This window comes from Limanda limanda, chromosome 2, assembly GCF_963576545.1.
Source record: "Limanda limanda chromosome 2, fLimLim1.1, whole genome shotgun sequence".
NCBI lineage: Eukaryota > Metazoa > Chordata > Actinopteri > Pleuronectiformes > Pleuronectidae > Limanda > Limanda limanda.
In genome coordinates, this window is record NC_083637.1 from 9,214,853 (window position 1) to 9,235,298 (window position 20,446).

General features: G+C 44.5%; 1 protein-coding gene across 1 annotated transcript; it reads left to right on the top strand.

Annotated features, from left to right (window-relative positions):
* The first annotated feature begins 6,148 nt into the window (after positions 1 to 6,148).
* On the top strand, positions 6,149 to 18,456 carry fhdc1 (FH2 domain containing 1). The gene is made up of 11 exons (XM_061095409.1): positions 6,149 to 6,634; positions 8,301 to 8,362; positions 11,624 to 11,726; positions 11,886 to 11,971; positions 12,566 to 12,666; positions 13,504 to 13,574; positions 13,906 to 14,013; positions 14,953 to 15,023; positions 15,470 to 15,587; positions 15,783 to 15,947; positions 16,294 to 18,456. Exons 1-11 carry the CDS (start codon positions 6,149 to 6,151, stop codon positions 18,454 to 18,456), a joined length of 3,534 nt encoding a protein of 1,177 aa, XP_060951392.1.
* The last annotated feature ends 1,990 nt before the right edge of the window (positions 18,457 to 20,446 follow it).

Sequence of the window (20,446 nt, forward strand, 5' to 3'; positions counted from 1 at the left end):
GTTATCTGTGCTGCATTATGACTTAATGGGCCTCACCTCCAGCTGACAGCTCCTCTCTCACCGTGTGCTTCTCTGCAGAGAGATGGAAGGGAGATTGCTTCCAATTCATTTCAATGGCTGTGAATCGCAGGTTGATTCTGAGTCACAGCAGAGGAACATATTTTGCAGCCTTTTTGTTTTGACCTTGACCATAATTTCATCCATGTAGATGAGCGTGTGATGGAGGAATGTATTTCTTGATTTTGAATTTCTTCATTTTATGCAAATTTCCCACCAGGACAATGAAATCTATCTGATCTTATATCGTGTACAACGCTAAAATTCGTCCGAGTGCATCCTCGTCTGACCCTGAGCAGAGAGACCTGTGAAGTGGTCACTGTCACCTCAGTGTGGCAGGTTTAGTTTCCCATGGCAGCAGGTTTGTGTCCTGTACCTTGACCGCATTACGAATTCATTCCTCACTCCAGACAAGTAACAGCGTGTAATAATCTCCTTAAAAGTGATTTAGCAGATTTGAGAAAGAAGAAACTGTTGTTGGAGCCGCTTTAATCCGACTGTATCACACACGGCTGTTTGTTTTGGAGGCGGCTGGCCTGGACGTGCAGAACATTGCTCATTAAGTAGGACTTAAGTGGACGTAGGCTAATTGTTAACTTATCTAATCTGCCCACTCCATCTTGAAGTTTGTCACCTGCTGTACTGTTTCAATCACAGATCAAAATAAGGACTTACAAATGGCTTTACAGTGGGGATTGAAATAGTGATGTTTAAGATTGGAAAGTATGTGAGGAGCAGGGTCTCGAACTCAGAAAAAACAACTTAAACAGAAGTTAAGGGAGATGAAGAGGATCTGATTTGACAGCCAGTGAACAGAGAACTGACGTGTTCCTCGATGTGATCGCTCATCCAGACTCCAAACGGTGATTACCTTGTTTGCGTCGAGGGGATACGGCTGCGTTTAGTGTTCGTTAATGTTTAAACTCATTGATCTGCACAGGTGAACATCACATGAGCTAATAAAGCAGAAAGCAAAGAGCAAATGAACAGCACATTGAAACCAGTCCAGACTTTAGTGAGAGATTCTCCATAAAGTTTCCTTCTCCAATCTGCTGTGTACATGTTGCTACCTGCACAATGAATATTTCACTCAACCATAAGTTTACACAGGTGAGTTGCAGCTCAGGACAGCTGCAGTTCAGTCGGAGGAGAGGTTACGTTATTCATGTGGTCGTATGAATAATTTAGGTTCTGCTAGGGTTCACTCAGAAATGAAAGGTACCAAGTGCTCAGTCTCTGAAAATATTTAATAAATCCAGGACTCGAATAATCGGTTCCTTGTCCGCTGTGTTTTCAGAACTAAAGTTTTTCTGACGTGTTTTGGTGCTAATACATAACCGGTGGCACCAGGTGATAAAAGACCTTGAGCTCACCAGATATCTGATATTTTGTAACTGAAGCACATTTTGTCAGGACTGTGAGAGGAGCAATTTATATTAAGGCGTTAAAAAGACATGGACTACATGGACACCAATATTCCAATATTAACCCGATTGGCACAATAGTCTGAATAAGACACTGCCATCATTTCAGAAGAAGAAGATACACTTTATTTATACCACACACATGCACAAACATGCACAGACACACTCATGCGAACCGTGGAGTCGAACCAGCATCGAACCAGAGACCCTCTCTCTGCCAGTAGTCCAAGTAGTCCAAGTTTCCGCCACTAGTCCACCACCTCTTCCTGATCACACTTCAATAATGTCATACTGGGAATGAGTAATAATCAAATGAAGACATGTGGAGTATCCTGGCTTTAGTTGCATTGTATGGACATGTGTCTTAGTTGCATTGTGACGCCTAAAGATTTGTATGCATAATTGCATATGTTTCTAACATACACCGCATAAGAGACATAAGTGCACTTTTATGTAACAGAGCAGCGTAGTGATCCTGCTGCAGCCTGTCGCCTCCTGTCACATCCACGTGATGAACTGCAGTCTCTGAGCTGTGATGTAAACATGACTGTTTGCTGCCTGGACCTCAGAGGTGTCATCTCATATCCTCTGTGTCTGGAAAGAGAGACTTTTGGCAGCACAGCTCTTTTGTCTTTGGTGTCTGGGCATCAGGAGCTTGGGTTGTGTGAATGTGTGTGTGTGTGTGTGTGTGATGCAGAGAGTAAACTCGACCCTGTGTTCTCTGTTTTGTTCCCTCTCCATTCTAAAGAAATGGAAATCCCAGAGATAAACCCAAGCTGTGAAGAGAGTTCCGCAAGTGGACTTTCTCTTCTCTGTTCTGTACGTGGACGGTTCGACAAAGCGCACGTACACAGAAGGGACAAATCTTGAGCTTAACATTCTTCACATTCTTTGGGGTTTGGACTGTTGGTCTGACAAATCAATTTGATGAAGACACACTGGGACCAGCTTGTGATGGAAGTCTCACACCACTGTTTTGACATTTTTGCAGATTAAATGAGTTATCACAAAAAACGGTGAGTAGTTGCAGAACTCTAGACCAAAATATTTGTGTTTCAGTTTTGAGTGGGAAAGGAAAATCTGATTGCTTCAAACTGTCCCGTCACTACCTCACCCCCTGCCCCCCCTTTTGGACGAGTTTGGATCAAGGTGGTCAGAGGGAGCAAAAACAAACGGGGTCTGACAGCGACGCCCGCTGAGCCCTACGCAGAGCTCTCTGCTAACGAGCGTTCCCATGGTCCTGATGATGGAGCAGGATCCGCCAAATCCCCTGTGAACTCGCCTCTTTGCCCCTATGGTGTGGGTGAAAGACCTCCGCTCGGCAGGGGCTTCACTGACTTGGAGGAAATTGAAGTGGAAGTTAGCGACAGGGGATTATTCTAGCAGCCAGTGGCGCCTTGACCTCCAGTGTTACACAGTTGTGAGCTCAATGAGAGTTTGTTTGTTTTGGAATTGCCGGCTCCCTGGAAACATGTTGACAGTTACCTCCGATTAAAATCTGTTTCAGTTTTGCATAATGGATTTTTATTGAACAAGATGCTGTCGGAAGTCTCTGCATCACCTGAAGTCTATTTTGAAACTGCAGTTGGATGACGCAGTGGAACAGCACCCAACAGAGCGCATACCTCCAAAGCAGTCGCCTTAGGAAACCTGATTTCAGATTTTTATATAAATATCAGTCTCCAAAACATGCCTATTTTATTGTTTTTCATCAATAGTAATGAATTATTCTCAGACAAAAATAAGGAACATGTTGAAAAACCCTCCTTAGTAAAATAGTAAAAAGAAAGTTTCCAGGACTCTGCTGGAGGGATGAAGAAAATAAGATGTTTCCTAATTAAGTGCAAAGTTTTCAGATTTGGGATATTGACTGGGATCCTTATCATGAAACTACTTAATGACCCTTTCTGCTCTGTATGAAATGATCCTCATTCATTCCTTAATTTGTGATGTGTTTGTGCATCAACAAGTTGCTGGTTAGCTCTAATTTATTGGCATTTTATTCTGTGAGATAATATAAAACCGGGATTTACAAACATTGAACATTGGTTTCAGCCATTGTGACATCAACGATTAGTCCATTGATGTTTTAGCCATTATTTCTTTAAGCAAAAATGGCAGGTAATTGATTTTAGATTCTAAAATATGATTTTCTTAGTATTTTTCTTCCTTAAGTTTGATAGTGAACTGAATATCCTTGGTTTTGATTGATGGTTGAACCAAACAAGACATTTGAAAACAACACCATCACAATTTGCTGATTCATAGTCGACCAAGTGATTGAATAAGTTACTCAAAACAATAACTGTTAAGTGATTGATTTTAAAATGTGAATCCCACGGCAATAACCAGACCCAGTAGTCAATATAACTGTAAACCGGCTTGTGTCCTGGTCTGAGTTTGGGTCCCGACTGTCAGGACGTGTACTTTAGTTTTATCGGAGTGGGGCCCCACCCACCCTGCTGCAGAAAACCGTTTCTTTCTTCATGTTAACTTTGACCTTAGTTAATTTGGGCGATGTGAGGGTGGGGTAGTCCCTGTTGGTAATGAAGACTGATGGGAGCGGGAGCGCCTCGGGGTGGACAGCAGGTGAACCTTTAAGATGAAGCCCCCATAATGTGTCTGGGTTCATTCACAGCAGCAGGTGGATGTGAGGAATCTGGAGGCTGTGTCTCCCTCCCACCCCCCCTTCAGGGCGTGTCTGTGTTGTGTTACTGAGAGGTGTGTTTCCTCCTCTGTAAATCATGTTAGACAATGATGTCCCTTACAGCCCTCGCCCTTTTATCCGGTTTGAAATACAACTAATATAAATACCACTAATCGATCACTGTTGAGGAGATGATTCCTGCAGCGATGAAGGAACTGAATATCTCAAGAGCAGTTTTATTACAAATACAATGCACTCAGGAAAACTACTCTACAGGACAAGTGTATTATCAGTTTTAAAGGATTATTGAGACATTTTGGGAAATATACGTTAGTGCTTCCTTGCCGGGAGTTGAATCCCTTTGTACCCTTGAGTTTCCTCCGTAGCTGCGTTAGTGAAGCCACATTTCCAACAGCCCGGGGACAGACGCCTCGGTGTGAGGTCAGATGTTCTCACAGTCTCATGAATTAGACATGAGTGACGGTGGGGTCCGGCTCTGAGGACGGGACAGCTAAGTGGACGCTGGCAACACGAGGCCATCTGTGACGTCCTCTTCTTTATTAACTAGTAATAAACTTTGGGTCTCACGTGGACAAGGCTGCTATGCTAACTAATGCCACATTACCACTAAATACGTTAGAAAGCTGTGTAAGAGGCAGACGTCAGGAGATTCACGACTTGAAGATAAAAAAGCCTGACTCTTCTTAATGATATTTGATATTTGATATTTCCTTTGAAGCCAAATTATGTGCCTTCACCCACATGACCTGAAGTGTCTCCCGCAGTTTGTAAGAACGTATTTTCATGTCATTGTTCAGACGGTGAAGTATCAGATCACTGTGCTGTGGCAGTGAGTGATGTGTTGTCCTGTAACACAACTAGCTTCCCTCCAACTGAGAGCAACAGCAGCCGAGAAAGAGAGAAGGGGTGTGTGTGTGTGTGTGTGTGTGTGTGTGTGTGTGTGTGTGTGTGTGTGTGTGTGTGTGTGTACTCAAGTACTTCCGTCCCTATCCCTAACCCGGGCCTATGGGCTTTAAACCTGCTTTGGGTACTCATTTACCACATCGTCAGTAATCACTTAGTATAACAGGTTATCCTCTGTTTATCCTCTGGTATGCAGGAAAACTACTCTGATAAATACACATGGTTTTCGATGTGTGTACAAAATACAGGGTTTTTTTGTGGATTTAGTGGTGTTACTGCGTTGTAGTATACCCCCGGGTGAGTTACATGCAATTCAACAGGGTCGTGTTGTGGTAAATCACTCACAGGAGACGCCTAGCACAACAGTTGGCTGTAAATAATGCGAGTATGGAAGTATGACTCAGCATATGACACTAGGATGTCCTGGTGCTCTAGGGCGTTTTTCCATCTCGAGACCTAACCCATCGTTTTACATAATTCCAAAATGTCCTCTAGACTAGTAAATAAAGTCATGGTAGAAGAGAAAAGGGTTAGAACCTTTAACCTGCAAAGCTCCACTTACAATGTCTTCACAGTCTGCAACAAGGGATTGTAAGTTGTCGATTGTGTAACATAAGTTGTATGTGCGTAGGTCCTCTGTCCGTTATCCACTCCAGAGCCTCACTTCAAAGCCCTTCAAAGATAGAAAACAATTATTGTGAGCCCCTTTGACCGGGGTCCCCTTCTCTTTTGATCTGCTACATCCCTTAATTTCCCCTAATTTCAGATTGTCCATGACCGTTTGCATGACTGCCTCCTGATAATCCTGTCCTGTGTTGTTTTTTGTTGCTCTCGTAGCTCCATGGCCATCGCCGCCCTCTTCCCCCTGGGAGGTAACCTTCAAAGCACAGCGCCCAGCACAATGGACGACCAGCCGAGTGATGGAGACGGACAGAATGAAAGGACATGCTCCCTTCATTGTGATTAGATGAAGGGGACACCTTCGTCAGACCGATGCAGCTGAAAGAAAACTAACTACTTGTATGAACAAAAAAGAGGAACTACTCATCCACTCTCTCTCAGCATCGAGCTCATGTGCTGACCCCCGATCACTGTGATGCTGGTGATGAGTTGTCCGTCCACAGCCAATGAGCCCGAGAGCTGCAGCGGTGAGGGGAGCAGCAGCACCACCTCCTCCATCACCACCTCTGAACTGTCCTCTATGTCTGGACACTCCGCTTTACCTTCCCTCAGTGACAGCCCGGACACCTCCAAGCGCCAGGCCCCCCCTCCTCCTCCCCCACCCCCGGGCGCTCCACCTCCTCCGCCACCCCCAGCGACCACGGGCCACAATGGCAGGAAGAAGCGACGCGTGCGCAGCTTCTTCTGGAAGCCGATCCCAGAGGAGAAGGTGCACGGGAAGCCCAACATCTGGACCATGGCGGTGCGGCAGCAGCAGTACCAGATCGACGTCCGCTCCGTGGAGGAGCTGTTCGGCCACCAGGAGGAGGCGCTGTCCGGAGTACGAGGGGCGACGCCGGCCAACGGGACGTCGGCTCGTGTATCCCGAACCCGCTCGTTCAAGGAGAACAGCAAGGATGAGGTGAGTGGTTCTCATGAGTTTGAGTGAAGGAAGTTTTTTCCTTCTACTAAATGGCCTTTTATCTGGGAAGTGATATATTCAACACACAGAGGCATCATATTTTCGAGTTGTCCATCCGTCCCATTCTTGTGAACATATCTCAAGAATTCCTTAAGGGATTTTAGTCAATGTTCAATTTGACTTGGGGATGAACTCATTTAGATTTTTGGTGGACAAAGGTCCAGGTTGCTGTGACCTCTCAAAGCACAATGTTTACCTTGTGAACACGATATCTCAAGAACTCCTTGAGGAAATTAATCCATATTTGGTGCAAATGATCAGTTGAACTCATGGAAGAACTGATCAGAATTTGGTGGCCAAAGGTCAAGGTTGACTTACAAAACCCATTTTGCTGTTTGAAATGACCTTACGTGACATTAAGAATGGTTCAAGAGAATCCTTTCAAATTTGACATAAAAGTTCACTTAGACTCAAAGATGAACTGATTAGATTTAAGTGGTCAGACGTCGAGGTTGTGGTGGCCTCACAAAACATGTTTTGTCCTCTTGAAAACGATATCACAAGTCTGCCTTGACTTCATTTTGACCAGTTGTCATTTAGACTCAAAGAATTCAGTGATAAAAGGTCAAAGGAGACATTGACTTCATATGAATCTGGAAAATGTATTATATAGATTGAAACTTCACTGGTTAGCAGAGGCATACAACCATGAGATTCACCTTCTCCTCAGCATCAGTAAATACACAAACCTGACTCTGTGACACCTACAAACCATTGGCAAACATGTGCAGGTTGCTCTAGTCTCTTCAGATCCGGAACAGTCTGTTGGGATTCAAAGTCCCAGATACAGAACCACACAAAGCCACAGCACACGGCTCCTGCTATTGTGTGAGATCCCTGCAGGGACAGGTTAGATAACGGTGCTAAGTTACAGCTTTTTCTCTGAGACTAATGAATGAGTGTGTCCATAATGAGCATAAAGGTGTGTGTGTGTGTCATTGTGTACTCCTGGAGAGTAACGAGTGAACTGTAAAGCAATATGTGCATCAGGATACGCAGAAGTCTGCACAGTTTCCAGGGATCAGTTGTGACGAAACTCACCTGTGAGAGTTTCAAGTTAAAACACAATCTCTGCACACAGAAGCATCTATTATCATTTGGTAACTTGTCTTTTTGTATCTTGACCCTGTTTATTATTAGAGCTGCAGCTTATAATTATCTACATTTTGATTAATTCCATTTTTATCCAACAAACTGAAGACTGAGAATATCAATAGAATCAAAGTTCTTGTACTTAAGTAATTAACCGATGGATAAACGTATTATTTCAACCCTATATTATTGAGCAGTGTGTTACATTGTGTTTATGTAGATGTGAACTTCAGTATGTGTGGTTTCTTTGAAGCGTCTAATTTCTTTTTAAAAGCTATAATTAGTTCTTGTGATGGAGCCTTTTTTTTTTAAATGTACTGTACGCGCTGTACATACAAGCCTTTTGTTAATGAGGGAGCAGTGAAGTGCACGTTGCCAGGTGGAATGTCTGTATCCCACAGGGTGACTCTGGGTGGTGGGTGGGGGTGCAGGGACGTTTGTTCCTGTTTCCAGGCTTTTGCCCAATTACAGCTCCGGCCTAATGACTAATGGTGTCTTTCATTTTTATTTTCAGATCAGCATTCTTGACTCCAAGCGGGGGATGAATATCGGCATTTTCCTGAAGCAGTTCAAGAAGTAAGTTGTGCATCGCTGCGTGAGAGCAGAGCTGTGTTTACAAAGCTCCGTGGAATATGTTCTCACAGGGGGACAAATTTAAGTGAACACCAATGTTAATTGTTTTGTGGTTCCGGCTGACATTGGGTAAGGGTTCATCCTGAACAGGTCGGCAGTGTTTTAAAGGGCAGACACACAGAATCAAACAATCATCACTCTGAGAGTTACACCCATGGTCAATTTAGTCTTTGGAATTTGTGAGTAAGCCGGAGAAAACAGGAAAGAACTGGGGTTCAAACCAAGAACCTTTTTGCTGTGAGGTTCAACCACTGCACCACTGCACCACTCTGCTGGCTGGTAGAATTATTATCTCTAAAAAAGACAGTTCCACCCGATGGAAGGTGTTATGGGTAACTGTGGGTCACTGAGGCTTACTGGGCAGCTGCCAGAAGAAATCCAACCCACTTTGGTAGAGATTCTTCAGCGAAGGGCTGTGAAACAACCGGTTTGTACTTTGTGTTTTGTTCCGAACGGACACATTCAAGGGCAGAGTGAAGAGGCAGCTGGTGCTAGAGGGGGGGGGGGATGTGGGAGCACACTTAGAGACAGTGTCCCCTGGAAGTCGTCCGTACTGTTGTACAAACACAGAGAAAAGTTCAAACCCTGACTCTACTCACTGACCTCCACTCAGCTGGTCAGACCAAGCGTGACGTGGGTGTAAACGTCAGTTTGTCAGGTTTGGAAAGTTACAGTAACTGTCGCACACACAACGACAACTTACACACTGAGGGCTTTGAGTTATAAGGTGATTTGTTCTGCATGTTTTTAACACCTCTAACACAACGAAGATACTAGAGGGACAACGTTGTGCACTCACTGTCTAACCATGAGCGTTAATTACGATGAATTATGAACCTGTTGCAATTCGAAGACAGAACAATTTTCTGTTGTTTATCAGCAGGATTTAGCAAAAATTACTGAACGTTTTTCTATGAAATTTGGTGGAAGGATGAGACACGGGCCGAGAAAGAACAGGTTAAATTTTCACAGGAAAAAAATGTTAATGATCAGGCTCTATTTTGTAACATTTTCGTCAATTTCCCAGGGAATCGCTTGTGGACTGATATCTGAATTTTTAAAGTTTGGTGCCGCTTGATTCAATTCAGGAGGACTTATGTTGACTGTTCATTTGGATTAACATCTGTGCTCTGTATGGAAGCATCGTCATTCATTGTGTTTTGTTGTCGTGTAGTCACCTGTGTGCATATCCATTATACAGTATAATATTTCACTGGGAGAAATGTAATGAAACTCAGAGTTGTTGTGTAACTGGTTTAGAGATGTTGTGCTGCGGAGCCTGAGGCCGTGAATGAGGATTACTGCTCCTGATGGGAAGGAGGTGAAGTGAGTACTGAGGAGGATTTGATAGATTTGGACATTATGAGGAGGTCAATGTGCTGATTAACCTTTTGTTTCTTCATCACATTGGAGAACTGACATTTTGGGATAATTGATCCCGCTGTAATTTGATATCAGGGAACGAGACGTATTTCAAGTATAAGACAGATTTTTACTATGGTTTCTCATGTTGTACATTTTTAATATAGCGTATTAAGCTGGTTCACTCTTCTGTCCCATTGTCTCTACACTGATGTTATCATGAAATCTCTTTCAGTTTGTGTTTTACTGCTTCGCTGAGGAAAAAAAAACCTCCATTTTAAAAACCTTCATAACTGAAAGAGATTAGGGTCAGAATCGGTGTCAGTCGTTCTAATAAGCTTCCTCAGCTCCATTGTTTGTAATTAATTGGTTCAGGAAATCTCGAGGTGAGCTCGGCCAGACTGGATCACTGGGTTGCATAACCAGTCTGAAGGAAAGTAGGAAGCGTGTGCCGGGTGTCTGTTTACATTTCTGTGCATTTGCATGGCTCACCACTTTATTTCAATGACATTTGACTGCCAGGCTGTTTGGGCATGAGCAGTGACATCACTAGCTTTTCTTTTGAGTTCAACACTCGTGTGTGTTCATCCTCTGTCCTATATTGTCTCTATGTATTATCCCAGTTATTATAACATGGGTTTAGATGCACTTTAAATTAGTTAAACTCTACAAACATTAATAATAGAGATAAAAGAGGGAGAATCCTCTAATGACTGAAACGTCTTTTACACTTGTCAGTACTGGTCCGATTGTTTATCTAGCGTAATATCCATTTAATTCAAAAGTGGACGTGTTGGGTCTGTGATAATCTTATATGTTTTCTCAAGGAGGTGTTCAGGATTAAGCTGTGACAGAGATCTTTTTGTTTCAGTCTATGTCAATGTCTATGTTTCCAAACTTTGCTGCCACAGTTTGTTCTTTTGTCCCATTGCCCTGGTGAACCGGTGCTCTTTCTTGAGATGGACACATGTGCCGCTCCTCTAACCCACCATACCATACACCATAAAACACAACACTAGCAGAAATCTAATCTTCCTTAACTTTCTAAAAAACGGTACTTATGGCAAAGAAGTAACCCCCGGGAAACGACAAGTGGTCTTTCCTCTGGGTGAAATGAAATACTTTAAAGACTAATGTCAGATCAGTACATAGACTTGTTAACGCTCCAAATACCGTCCTAGCATTGCCGATGCTGTTATCGTAACATCTCTAGATTTAATGCGATACCAGTTTGCAATTCTATACTTTCCAAGCATAGACAGTATTTACCTCTGACTGCACCAAGACCCACGGCACAGGGAGGAAGCAAAATGCCAGATTATCTTAGACAGTGATGAGATCCCAGAAACTATAAACCTATAAACCGTGGCCCTGGGAGCTGGATGAGCATGAGTCTAAACAATACACGCCTCATAAAGGTCATATAAATAACTGGGTGGCATTGTGTGGTGAGGTTTATGATTACTGAACTCTTCTTTTATTACAGTGATGTAGTCAGGTGTTGTGTTGCAGCGCCACAGGCCCGAATGTGTGATGACTGAGTGTGAAAGTGGAAGAAATAAGACTTGACTGAGAATAGGTGATGAATTCATTTGAGAAATTGAGTTTACAAGGTCATAAAAATCTGTATGTACTGATTTTATTATCGTCCGTAACGTTGTCTTTGTCAGTATTTTTTGGGGGTTTGTTATTAAAACTAAGCCGGACAGGAACATCTCTCTCTCTCTGTGAAGAACAGGTGCATTTAGTGTCTTTGCAAACAAATGGGAGGAAGCCAATAAAAGAGAGCACCTGCGCTATTCATCATGGAACCCTGATTAAAATGAGTCATCTGATTTCCAGGTCCAACCGCTCCATTGTGGAAGACATTCGCAGAGGAGAAGGGAAGACTTACGGGGCGGAGCTGCTCAAAGACCTGCTGAAGCTGCTTCCTGAGGCAGAGGAGGTCTGTGTTTGACCATTTTATTTGTGCATGTGGGTGACGCCTTTAAACCAAATCTGAATAGAATGACGTTTTTAGTAAACTGATGACAGAAGAGAGTTTATATGGACTGTAGACACTAGAGTTCGCTGAGCTTCCCCTATCCCTTTGTTTTGTCCACAGATCAAGAAGCTGCAGATGTTTACAGGCGACCCAGACAAGCTGACGCTGGTCGATTCCTTTATGTTCCTCCTGATCCAGGTGCCACGGTGAGTGGATTTCTGCGGTGGAGCTTCTATTAAACGGAAATGTGGAATCACTGGTTTGACAGTCGTTGAAAGATGAAGGGTGTGAGCTGTTAAGTGTCTCTTAATTTGTTTGTTTAGCTTGAACTGATCTCCTTCTTCTCATGTGTTAATGTAAGAGCGTTATATTTGTATGTAGGAGGGAAATCCAATGTCCCCGGAGATTTCACCCTCTTTTTGACCCTATACCTGCACAGATTAAAGTTCTGCTGCTACAAACTTAACCCTAACCCTAACCCTAACCCTAACTAATCTTAATCCCCTCACATTGCCTTTTCTCCAACAGCATGGGGGTTTTAACAAAGCAATTAAAGTTGTAATAGAAGTCTCGTGGCGAGGTCGTCAATACTGGGGTTGTGTTACGGGGGAAATAATGGAATGATTGTCTGGACTCATACATGAGCCGGTTTCTACGGATATTATGAAAGAAACAAAAAAACCATCAAAGCAAGAAAGCCTGCAGAGTTTCATGTGTAAAGTGTTTAAAGGATAATAATGTTTCTAGCTCTCTGTGGAGCCATCGCAGCTTTAACCCGTGCTCGGCTCTGTTCCCGACAGGTTCGAGGTCCGGATCGAGGCCATGGTCCTCCACGAAGAGTTCGTCCCTTCCTGCGCCGTGATGAGCCGCGAGATCGATGCCGTCCGCGTCGCTACTAAAGGTGAGGAGACGCGAGCTCTGCCGCCTCCGTACGCTCCGACACGTGCACTCGGGGACATGTGACCCAGATATTTGAGCTGTCAGAGGCGCTACACTAAAAGAAGGAATGTGTCACCTGAGATCCGGTGATGAGGTGACGCAGTGGAAAGAGAAGGCTGAGTCGTCTTAGCACTGAAATGATGCTCTTAAAGACATGATGGAAATGTTGCAATTCCTTTTACATGTGGTTTAAATTGTTAACTGTACTAGAAATGATCATAAAAGTTGTTATTAATATTGAAGGCAGAAATTTTGCCTAAAAATGTGGACCCTGGCCTATTGAATCAATGACATCATTTGGAGCCGGAGTTGGTCTCAGCCGTCAATCATTGCGTGTATTTAGATTTAGTTTTAATTTGGCACATGTCTCATCCACTAACATGGGGAAGTTTATGAGCAAGAAACTGAAAATAATAAACCACTTCTTTTTTCTCATCACTTGAGCCTCAGGGTCATTTCAGCTGAGTCTGCGTCTCTGAGCTTTATTGGATTTTTCTTAAACCTTCTCTTCTACAGCACAATTTGTTCCCCACTGCATTGCAGGGCTCTTACTTCCACACTGCATCAGGTCAATTGAGTTGAACTTTTTATGACACCATTTTATAGAAGGTGTCTGTCTGCACTAAAGGTACAAATGGTCAAAATCCATAAGTAACTTTAACTACATTTGAAGATGGGCTATTGTTATTGCAGCCATTTGCTCTGGTGTAGTATTTGGGAATGAAAATAAAATAATGTTTCCTTTGCTATGATCTTCTCTGGATTCTCTAATTATGTCTGTATTGATTTGGTCCTGTAGAGCTGCTGAGCTGTGAGGAGCTTCATGCCATCCTTCATCTGGTGCTGCAGGCCGGGAACATCATGAATGCTGTAAGGTCATTTTATTATGTCGTACATAAGCACTGTCACATATGTCCAGTTAACACGGCTGCTGTTATTCTATTATTTTATCATTGACAACTACCAACACTGTGAAACATGTCTGTAAGTTATAAAGTTTCAACAGTGGAGATTTTTAGGAATGGGAATCAACAAAATGACCCATAAACAATAGAGTTTAGCAGGATGACTTCACTGTTAGTTTTGGTCTTTTCATGTGATTGATTGTCAAGATGGAAATATAGAATATAACCACACTTTTCCTCCAATCTTCTCGTCATGCTTTTCTGACACGTCTCCATTGTTCCTCTGTGATCCTCAGGGTGGATACGCAGGAAACGCTGTGGGATTCAAACTCTCCTCCCTCCTCTCATTGGCCGACACCAAGGCCAACAAGCCGGGGATGAACCTGCTGCACTTCGTCGCCATGGTTAGTGAAAGCTGCACTTGAACAATACGATGCACTCACCGCCATTAGGGCCTGTGCTATCTTGTCCTGTAATCCTATACAACACAGCAGAAAGGAGCTATGGTGATTACCATGGAGTTAAATCAACACTTGAACTATTGAACGACATGAAATGTGATGTTTAGCTTCACACAGTTGCTGGATGTTGCAGGTTTACTTGTTAGGGTGCATTAACCTTAAACCTCCACTGTATTACGAGGATAAACGAGACAACACAGACATTACACAAGGTTTAAAAAGCTACAGATCTACTAGTTCAAGCAGTCAAAACTCCCAAAATAATATAGAACTGTAAAATATGGAGGAAAATCAGAATCAGTATTCTTTTAATTGCCAAGTATATTTGCACATACAGGAAATTGCCTTGGTGTGGTTGGTGCACATAAATAACAATCAGACATTAAACAACAATATATATATATATATATATAAAACAATATAAAACGAAACAATATATACAGTGAGAGAGTTATGGGCATGTACAGTGCTAAGGTGCAGAGATTTTCTGGAATAGGCGGTGACCGTTAATATTCATTAACAAGGAAAACAGCTGTGTGTGTGTGTTGTTGTGTGTAAAAGTAACTCTGGTGACTTGTCAACTGAGGTTAAACTAAGTTAACCTCTTAGTAAACTGAACAGTTGCATATATTGGAAATATTTGAAATTGCAGGTATTTGGCAGCCACAGATAATTAGTTTCATTCAAAATCTTACACAACAGTGGTGCTTGAGGTTAACAGTGACCAATCACCAATGGTACAGCAGGCAGGTGGACAGCAGCTGGTGACAGGACGGCTCAGGCTGTTGCACAACCAGACGAAGAGCGGTACCTCACACAGCAGTGACGTCACTTTACCTTGTGCAGTATCACAACAGTGTGTAACGTGTTCTCCTCTCACAGGAGGCAAAGAAAAAAGACGAGAACCTGCTCAAGTTCCCAGAGAAACTTCAGGATGTTCAGAGTGCGGCCAGGTAAACAAACTCTTTAACGTTAGGTCTTGAACAATGTTGGGCGACACACATGGATTCTGACTGTGATAAATGTGTAGACGTATCAATTAATGACATCAATGGCAGTTAAACCTCCTCCAGCCTTGTTCTTCCTCCTGCTGACGTCTCACATCATGTCGGGAGTGCAGTGGGATTAAAGAGGCTGTCGAGCTCCGTCAGCCTCACAAGGTCATCTCTGCGTGGCTCCTGCACCAAGATCTCTCCTCCCTCCCTCCCTTCCTCTCTTCCTCCCTCAGGATGTGTTCACGCATTTCTCTCAGCGGCCATGTTTTCACACAGAACAGATGACAGTCTGACAGTGATGTCAGCAGATTGTTGTCACATTCACTTGTTCTACAGGGACACTTTACAGACAGGAACATGATTCTCACGAAATGCAATCTGTCTTTTGTGATATTCTCCTGTAGAATCTCGGTGGAAAACATCGAGGTGGAGTTTTCCTCTTTATACGTTCGGATTAAAACTCTCGAGGAAAAGGTTCAAGGAGATCAGGTGCTGCTGCAGCAGCTGGAGCCGTTTCTGCAGGTGAAGCAGCAACACACACACACACACACACACACACACACACACACACACACACACACACACACACACACACACACACACACACACACACTCAGGAAGTTGGATCCAGGCCATCGGGCCTTTCTGCAGCTGCTGATTCAAGCGCTATAGATAATGTCATGCGAGTGTATCACATTTAAAAAATGTGTGTTTCAGAGTTCAGCAGAGACTCTTCAGGACCTGAAGAGACGGAGGCTGGAGCTGCGTAAAGAAGGAAACCATCTCATCGACTTCTTTTGTGAGGACAAGGACACGTTCAAGCTGGACGAGTGTTTCCGCATCTTTCAGGACTTCTGCTTTAAGTTCAAGAAAGCTGTCAAGGTCAGTTGGGTCTGAGTACTTATTACAAAGTTTGTTATCTACGTTGATTGGTGAGCTCGGGAAACATGGAATCTTTCCTAAAAAGATTGGGCCAGAAATGTAAGTACACAGGTTTTAAGGAAACGACCATATTAGGCAACTTAATTGTAAAGACAAACAGAAATGAACAGTTGTTGCAGTTTTAACTTCCAACTTGTGAACATAACATTGATGGAAAACTAAAGAGAGTAAGGTCTTTGTTGAAATTGGACATTTTGAGGTAAAAACTTTCAAATGTTCTATTCTTCTCATTTGATTTGATTTATTCGTGTATTTGCCTGCCTGACTCTCTCCATTATTCTCTCAGGACAACTTGGATCGCGAGGTGAAGGAAGTGGCCCGACAGCGGCGTCTGAGAGAGCTGGAGGAGAAGCGTTTAACGTGGTCGGGTACGGATCCCAGCGGTGGATTCGGTCGCAGCAGCAGTGAGAGCGACGTGGAGATGCTCACCAAGGAAGGCCTCCTGGACTTCTTCCAGCAGAGGTCTCAGAGTCCACACACCCCGCTGGGACGCTCTGCCAGCGCCCGCCGCCACCGGCATACCATGACCTCCATAGCGGACCGCGAACTCCAGGGATACCTTGAGCTGCTTGGCGGCGCCGGGAATCCCGCCGACTGTTCCAAGTTTAACAGCCTCCCGCGGTCGGGCCGGCCCGTGCAGCGGAGGACGACCCCCTGGATCTCGGTGCAGGATGACAACCGCGAGTTAGACAGACTGGCGACGTCTCCGTGTGCACAAACTGAACCAATCAGCCCACTGGCCAGGTTCTCCTCTTCTGGGTTGAATGGTAACGAGGAACCTCGCGACAGCAACAATCAGTACTTGTCCGTGTCTGAAGGCAGCGCTCTGCCGCGATCCTTCTGTGTCTTTCAGAAGCCCAGCCCTACAATTCTCAGCCACATGAACGTCAGCGTGGAGAAACACACTTTAATCCGAGTTCCTCAGGCCTTCGAGCTACCTGGTCCGGACAATAACAGTAATCACATGCACTTTGTCAATCAGGGGGATTTAGTGGTGACAGATTTGGAAAAGGAGAGACGGATACCCCCCAACAGTCTGGACAACTTTCCAGGTGATAAACTCTTAGAGAGAGGAGCAGATCCCAAGGAAGCATGGGAGAGTAAACCGGATCCTCCCACACAGGCCGGGTCTTCTCCTGAAGAAGAGAGCAACAGCACCGTTTCCTCTACCACCTGTGACACACCCCTCCCGCTCGATTCCTCACTATCCAATAGGAAGCCAGTGTTTTACGTACTCGAATGTACAGAGACAGACTGCTCCATCGCTCTGGATTACTCTGAGGCTGAAAGCTCATCTCTAAATAAAGAGGGGAGTCATTTCAAAACGCCGGACCGCAACAAAGATCAGGAGAGCCAGCAAGATCCAAGCTCTCTGTCGTCGAACTTAGAGTCTCCCAGCAACCAGTCTGTTTCCACCAATGAGCTGTCGGCGCCGAAATCTGTGGACACAACCTCCATGACGACGTCTTTGACGACAGAGGAGTGGGACACGGAGAGCTGCGACACGGCCGAGGGAAAACCAGGTGCAGTGAAAGATGAACAGAGCAGCAGAAAACCGGTGCCAGCAAAGAGTAGAGCTAACAAAGCTGCAAAGAGCGGCGGAGTTCGTGTGGTGCGAACGCTCACGAGCAGCGAGAGCCAGGGCATGAGGAAGGTGGTGCCCATCAGCAAGCCCACCAGGACGGGTGGCGGCAAGTGCCCAGAGAGAACTTTGGCGAATGAGAGCGGGGAGTCGCACCGTCCTCTCCGGGACCACAGCACGCCAGCGAGAGGGAGGAGCGTGAAGGCAACACGACCTCCTCGACCCTCCAGTCTGCCGCCCGATGAGACCAAAGCTCAGAAGGGAGGCGGCCTCACCGCTGGCATTTCAAGGTGGGCGCGCGATGCGATGCCGAGGAAGGCCGCCCTCCACAAGCCGAGCGCCAAACCGCTGAGGAACATCCCCAAGCCTGTTCCCGAGGAGAAGATGTGCCGCTCCACGATGAGAGCGTTGGCTCAGGCTCACGCTCAGGCGCTGGCTCAGGTTCAGGTTCAGGTTCAGGTTCAGGTTCAGGGCGGAGCTTCGTCCGAGAACAGCAGCTCGCACGCCCTCAGCGTAAAGAACACCTCCGATGTCCCCAGCTTCGCCCGAAACACCGTGGCTTCCACCTCCAGAACCAAGAACGAGCTGGCCCCCCCCTCCGTCCCCTCCACGCCGTCTCGCAGCCCCTCGCTCGTAGGTCGCCAGCCCTCCGTGAAGCAGAACAGGTTGTCGCCCACGGTTCACGCCGGCGAGGAGCGGCCGCAAGGGACAAACCTGCGGCGAGTGCAAAGCGTGAGGGCCACAAGTCGGAGCTCCTATCGCAGCGAGACCCCGCCTCCATCCCGCGAGGATCATCGTAAGACGAGCAGCTTTTCTGAGAAGTCGGTGACGACGCCGAGCAGGAGCGCGAAACCGGGCTGGAAATAAAACCCCCGGCCCAGTGGAGACTCCTCCCCCTCGAGCTCCATTTAAACTCATCTCCTGACGTCTCATGTTCATTTGATGCAAAAGACAAAAGACGATCTCACCTCGATGCTTCGTAACCGACTCTGCGTTCGGTTTACGAACTGCAAAGAGCAAGATGCAATGAACTCCACCACATTTTGTTCATTCACCACTTCCTTCTTTTCTCTGATTGGGGGAGGAGGGGGGGGCGTATTAATTTAACTGACAAATGGCAAATTGGTGTTTTCTACCCAGGAGCCTCTCTGCCTGCTTAGCCGTCTGCATCCTGTCTGTGTTAGTGTCCGTGACGCTGTTGAACACTTCTGTCTGTGGTATGCTGCTAATTCGCTCTGACAGTTTGAACCTGAGCTTCAGTGTCTTTTGATTCAGGGTTTTTTCTGATTTATAGAAAATGTAACTTGCTGCTCTAAACGCCGTCTTTCAGTTTTGTCGTGTTTCCTTTGTTCGATACCTCAGCTCAGAACTTGCAGTGGCCTTGGACCAGCAGGCGAAGGAGAATATATTCTTTGGTTCTGCATGAAGAAGATGTAGACGAATTCTGATCATAACAGAAAATATCCCTTTTTAAAAAACCCTGGTATATATAGGATATATATATATATATATAAAATCACAGATTATATGCGCACAGTGTGTTGTACTTGTCGTACCTCGTGTCAGTAGTTTGTAAATGTCATAGAACTCCTCCATATTATCATGGAGTAGATGTACACGTAGGAGATTCTTCCTATATACTGTAGAGTGTAGGCTAATACACAACGCTAATGCTCTGAAAGAAAAGCATTGAATGCATCTGAAACAACAAACGCTGACGTGATCTGATGTTTCTTCTGTGAATGGATCATGTTTTCTCCAGGTCTGCACATTTCTTGGTTTAGTTAAACCGAACGTTCGCTCTGACTTCTCATAATGTAGCTCAGCACCAGTTTGTCTCTCTTATGTGATCACACACACATAGTCAGTCGTCAGGTGAAACACAAATGAAAACACACAACTGCTGCTCTGAAGGTGGTATCCTGAATCCTCAAATATTCTTCCAACCATGGAAGAATCTCATCTAGAATTTCTGTAAGTGCAAAGTCAGTAAATATCCCCAAACTTGAAGCTCAGCAAGAAAAACTCTTGTCTCTCATTGAAAACAGTTACAGAAATATTATTTTGCATAAAAAATAAGCTGTGACCTTTGCAAAAAAGGTAAAATCATGACGACAGTGCGCAGGAATCATTTGTGCACTTTATCTTTGCTTGGAGATAAATTTCATCGTGGCACCAAACATTTTATTTTTATTTTACAAAATATAAACAAATCTTGCAACTGGAGGCACAATTCTGAGGTATTTTTCTTCTGTTGTACAAAAAGAGCAAATCATGATTTCTAGCTGCCTGGATGGAACATATTGTTGCATTGTGAGATCGGCCTTAAGAGAGACTTTATTTCATCGAATGTTTTTGAGGATTCTGGGAAAATAAACCTTCCAAGAAGCCGAATGTGTTTTCAAAGATCAACAGTTATTTATTTTAAAGGATTTTTTAGTTAAATGCATCATTATATAAAGGTCACCAACTGGTGCTGACTTCCGTCCCATTGTTCATTCCACACCTCTTGCCTTCCACCTGCATCGTGCCATTAGCCTCGATGGCGACAACATTCACGACAGCACATTGCCTTAAAGCTTCTGATGTAGCCGAGCCGTCACCAGTAGAACTTCCTCGATTGTAAAAAAAAAAAAACAAGGAGCGAAGGAACTTTCCTCCATCACATGGAACTCAAACAGTGACTCACTTTGTAAATAATGTAAAGACAATAGTATTTTTCTGACTTATCAACATGTTTACATAGCATTTCAAATGAAGGGTAACAGAGTGAAGTAAAGAGTGTGAGAGTTAAAGGATATTAAAAAAAAACGGTGGAAGTTCATCTTCCATATCGTCCATCAGATGATGGAGCGAC

Coding starts and splice junctions, on each gene's coding strand:
- fhdc1 (XM_061095409.1), top strand. CDS start 6,149: ATGCTGGTGATGAGTTGTCCGTCCACAGCCAATGAGCCCGAGAGCTGC. Junction 8,363..11,623: donor TTCCTGAAGCAGTTCAAGAA/GTAAGTTGTGCA, acceptor TCTGATTTCCAG/GTCCAACCGCTCCATTGTGG. Junction 15,024..15,469: donor GATGTTCAGAGTGCGGCCAG/GTAAACAAACTC, acceptor ATTCTCCTGTAG/AATCTCGGTGGAAAACATCG.